Source organism: Olea europaea, unplaced genomic scaffold (assembly GCF_002742605.1).
Source record: "Olea europaea var. sylvestris unplaced genomic scaffold, O_europaea_v1 scaffold8921, whole genome shotgun sequence".
Lineage (NCBI taxonomy): Eukaryota > Viridiplantae > Streptophyta > Magnoliopsida > Lamiales > Oleaceae > Olea > Olea europaea.
In genome coordinates this window covers 19,364-23,079 of record NW_019267390.1, presented here as the reverse complement: position 1 = coordinate 23,079, position 3,716 = coordinate 19,364, and the positions used below count along the sequence as shown (strand labels likewise).

The window sequence follows — 3,716 nt, the reverse complement described above, 5'->3', positions numbered from 1 at the left end:
TTCTTTCCCAACCTTTCCAATTCATCGACTATGGTTCCGTTTCTCGGTTTTCTATCATTGTTGCATTTGCATTCTAAGAGTCCATTCAAATTTATAAGAGTTGGTTTACGAGTGCTTCTGCCATTTTGCTTTCACTACAAAGAAACCCCAGTGTCCTTATTTTTCATGCTGGCAACAGTTTTGACTGTTAAGTGCTTTTTTTCTTTCAGAATTTCAGTGCTACTGTTAAACAAGGCAAGAAGAAGAAAAAGTTGGTAGGTAGAACATACAGAAGTGGGTGAAAAGTGAGAATGGAAGAGTGTTGTTCAAGCAAGAAGAGGGCATGGCCTGAGAATTTCATTCGTTTGGTGCTTTCTTGGACCCTTGAAGACATCTTTAACGAGAATCTTTACAGAGAAAAGGTCTTATATAAGATTCAGAGAGTTTATTTTGTTCACTTGTATGCAAGGTTAATTTGAGGAAGTTTTCATATTTATGTTGCAGTTTGCACTTATTTGTACCAATATTGATTCCCTCCACTTAATTTATCTGCTAAACATGCGAGACTATATGCTATTTAAATAGGAGCAGAATTGAGTTATAATTCTACCATAATTTCTTGAAGAAAACTATAATAATTTATCACGAAAATATGCTGGTATATCATTTATCCATTTTATTATTTTAGTTGATGAAATTAAGATATCGTGCAAATTAAAGTAGTATTTAGATGAAAAGTCATAATTTAAATTATGGGAGAGGGTAATTGAGTATTTTTTTAAAATGCAATTAAAAAATATACCGGTTTTACTTCATGTTAGGAAGATCTACTGGGGAAATCTTAATGTCCTTCATAGACTTAAAGAAACTCAAATTCACTAAAGCAATTCCAACTCAATCCTGTTAGATGGAGGAAGTAATATGGGACGTTGTGGTTCGGAAAAGATCTAGTTTTTGGACTTTTTAGATGGAATGATGAATCGAAAGCTGTAACACAAATAGTTATGTCCCTTCGTTAACTCGATATGAACAATGCATTTCTCCATGGCACTTTTCATGAGGATGTTTACATTGTAGCAGACCCCTAATTTATAATTAATAAGATTTATTATGTTTTTGTTGTTTATACATGATCAAATGTTGTGTAATTTCAAGTTGTCTTTCTCTTGTGACAGTGTTAGTTTAAGTTGTTACATCATATTTAATACTTTAAAGTGTTTGTTTGCTGCCATATAAAATCATTTACTGATATTATCATCTAACTTTACATTTCTCGTGCTAATGGATTTTCCCCCAATATTTCATTTATGATTTTCGATCATAATTTTCATTTAATATATTTCAATTTCATTCTTGCAATTAGATGGTGAAGATTCCAGAGTTATTTCAATCTGTGGATGATTATCTTGGTTCATATGTCTTCCCCTTACGGGAAGAAACACGCGCTGAACTTAAATCTTCCATGGATGCTATTAATGCAGCACCTTTTGCAGAGGTGATATCTCTTAGAGTGGCAAGTCCTGAGGATAAGGAATCACTTCTTTACGATGTTGAAGTCAATAGTTGGAAAAATAGATTTATGGATAGCTGTAGTAAGCCATATAGAACCTTGCCTGGAGATGTTGATTTGCTTTCAAATGGGAAACCTTCTGCGGCTGCTGACCTACAGAGTTCTGGATGGAAATGGACTATTGCTTATGTGACTCATATTGCAAAGGGGGAGAATGATAATAATGGTGTGTTTGCCAATTTCGAAGTGAAAGCCGGGAAGTGTTTTGAATATGGAGATGGATTGTGCAATTCACTCTATGTTGTTTTCTTGATGAACACAACAACAAATAAAAGAATATGGAATGCATTATGCAAGTGTAAAAATCTCAACGTCATCGAAACTGTTTTGTCCACTAGTAATCTGGTAAGTTACATTACTGCTATAAAGGTAAATTGATGCGATAAAAATTATGCGCCTGTTTGTCATCCTTCAAAATTTAAAATAGTTTGTTACAGTATCATTCTGTACTACATAATCAAACAATAAAATATTTTACACACAAACCAATAAAGTTTCCTTAATTTTAACCACATATTTTCCAAAAAAAATAAAAATAAAATACTATTGAAAACTCTTTAAGTTTTCAAATAATGGGTGACAAACATGGGCTATATGTACTCAGAATTTGTTTTATTTCATGGGATGGAATGACACGGACACCATATATAATGATGTGCAATGAAACACATTTCTAAAAACACAAGACTTGACCTTTGTCTTTCAATTTCTCAGTTTTATATGCTGTCAAATTTTTATACTTTGTTCCACTGTATACCTTCAGAAAATTACACAAATTCAGTTGTATGCTTGCTGGGTTGTCCCCCCCCCCCCCCTCTCATATTTACACATATTCTAATATTATTGACATTTAAATCTGCATATGTTGTAACAGGCTAAAGATACGTGTAACGTTTGCTCTCAACGCGGTACTCAACTAAATGTAGCAACAAGATCGACTGTAATGTCCGAGCTGAATAAATCGCAAAAGGAGGCAATAGTGGACACCATTACGGGAGTACAATGTGAGCACAAGTCTACTGTGAAACTCATATGGGGTCCTCCCGGGACTGGGAAGACGAGGACTTTAAGTGTAATGCTACTTTGTCTCTTGCAAACGAATGCTAGAACCCTTATATGTGCCCCAAAAAATGTAGCAGTCACAGATCTGGCCACTCGAGTGGTAAAATTATCTAGGGATTCATTTAAAGCTGATTATTAGAACGGAATTTCATCTTATCCATTGGGTGACATCCTAGTCTTCGGGAATAAGGATCATGCCGAAATGTTTTCAGACATTGAGAAATAACTCTTGATTATCGTGTTGATAAGCTTGCAGAGTGCTTATCATCTGCATTTGGTTGGAAACACTGTATAACTTCCATGATCTGTTTTCTTGAATGTTGTGTTTCGCGGTACCGTTTCGATGGGGATGAAGTCCATAAACCAGAATCAAGATCTTTGTTGGAGTTTGCTAGAGACAGATTCAGACATATAGCATTCCCTCTCAGAAGGCATATGCTGACATTCTTTAATCATTTACCTAGAAATTTCATTGGTGAACAAAATTTTCAATACATAGTGCAACTTCTTTCCCTACTGGACTCTTTGGAAACATTGTTGTTTCAAGAGAATCTGGAATCTGAAGAACTGCAACATATATTTTTACATCAGGGAAAGGTTGGTTCTTTCAAATCGTTTGTTGATACGTTATCCTTACCAGATGTGATAACCAAGTGTCTGTCTAAGATACCTCCAGTCTTCTTCCTCAAAACTTGACATTCCAAGTGCCATGAGTAAAGATAAGATAAAAGGATTACGTTTCCAAATGGCTACCTTAATATTTTGCACAGCTTCTTCATCTTCTAAGCTACAATTGGTGGATAAGAAACCTCTCAAATTGTTAGTCATTGATGAAGCTGTTCAATTAAAGGAGTGTGAATCAATTATCCCCCTTCAACTTCACGGACTGAGGCACGCTGTTCTTGCTGGAGATGAATGGCAATTACAAGCTACAGTTATCAGCAAGGTTAGAATGATTCTAATGTGTCTATACAGACAAGTCACGTAATTCGGCAGATAGCGTAGTGTCTAATTGTCATTTGAGGGTGTGTTATGGAATATGCATGGTGTCTGATGACTTCTTTATATAGTTTACCTGACTTTATATATCTATACAGTTGTCTGA

General features: G+C 35.0%; 1 protein-coding gene across 1 annotated transcript in view; it reads left to right on the top strand.

Annotated features, from left to right (window-relative positions):
• Nucleotides 1–216: 216 nt before the first annotated feature.
• Nucleotides 217–3,716, top strand: part of LOC111392156 — a 19,446-nt gene continuing 15,946 nt past the window's right edge. Inside the window, exons 1-6 of the mRNA XM_023017423.1 lie at nucleotides 217–401; nucleotides 1,343–1,894; nucleotides 2,264–2,332; nucleotides 2,424–2,747; nucleotides 2,861–3,225; nucleotides 3,278–3,557. Coding sequence (XP_022873191.1) covers nucleotides 291–401; nucleotides 1,343–1,894; nucleotides 2,264–2,332; nucleotides 2,424–2,747; nucleotides 2,861–3,225; nucleotides 3,278–3,557 — 1,701 coding nt within the window. The 5' untranslated portion in view covers nucleotides 217–290. The remainder of the gene's footprint in view (nucleotides 402–1,342; nucleotides 1,895–2,263; nucleotides 2,333–2,423; nucleotides 2,748–2,860; nucleotides 3,226–3,277; nucleotides 3,558–3,716) is intronic.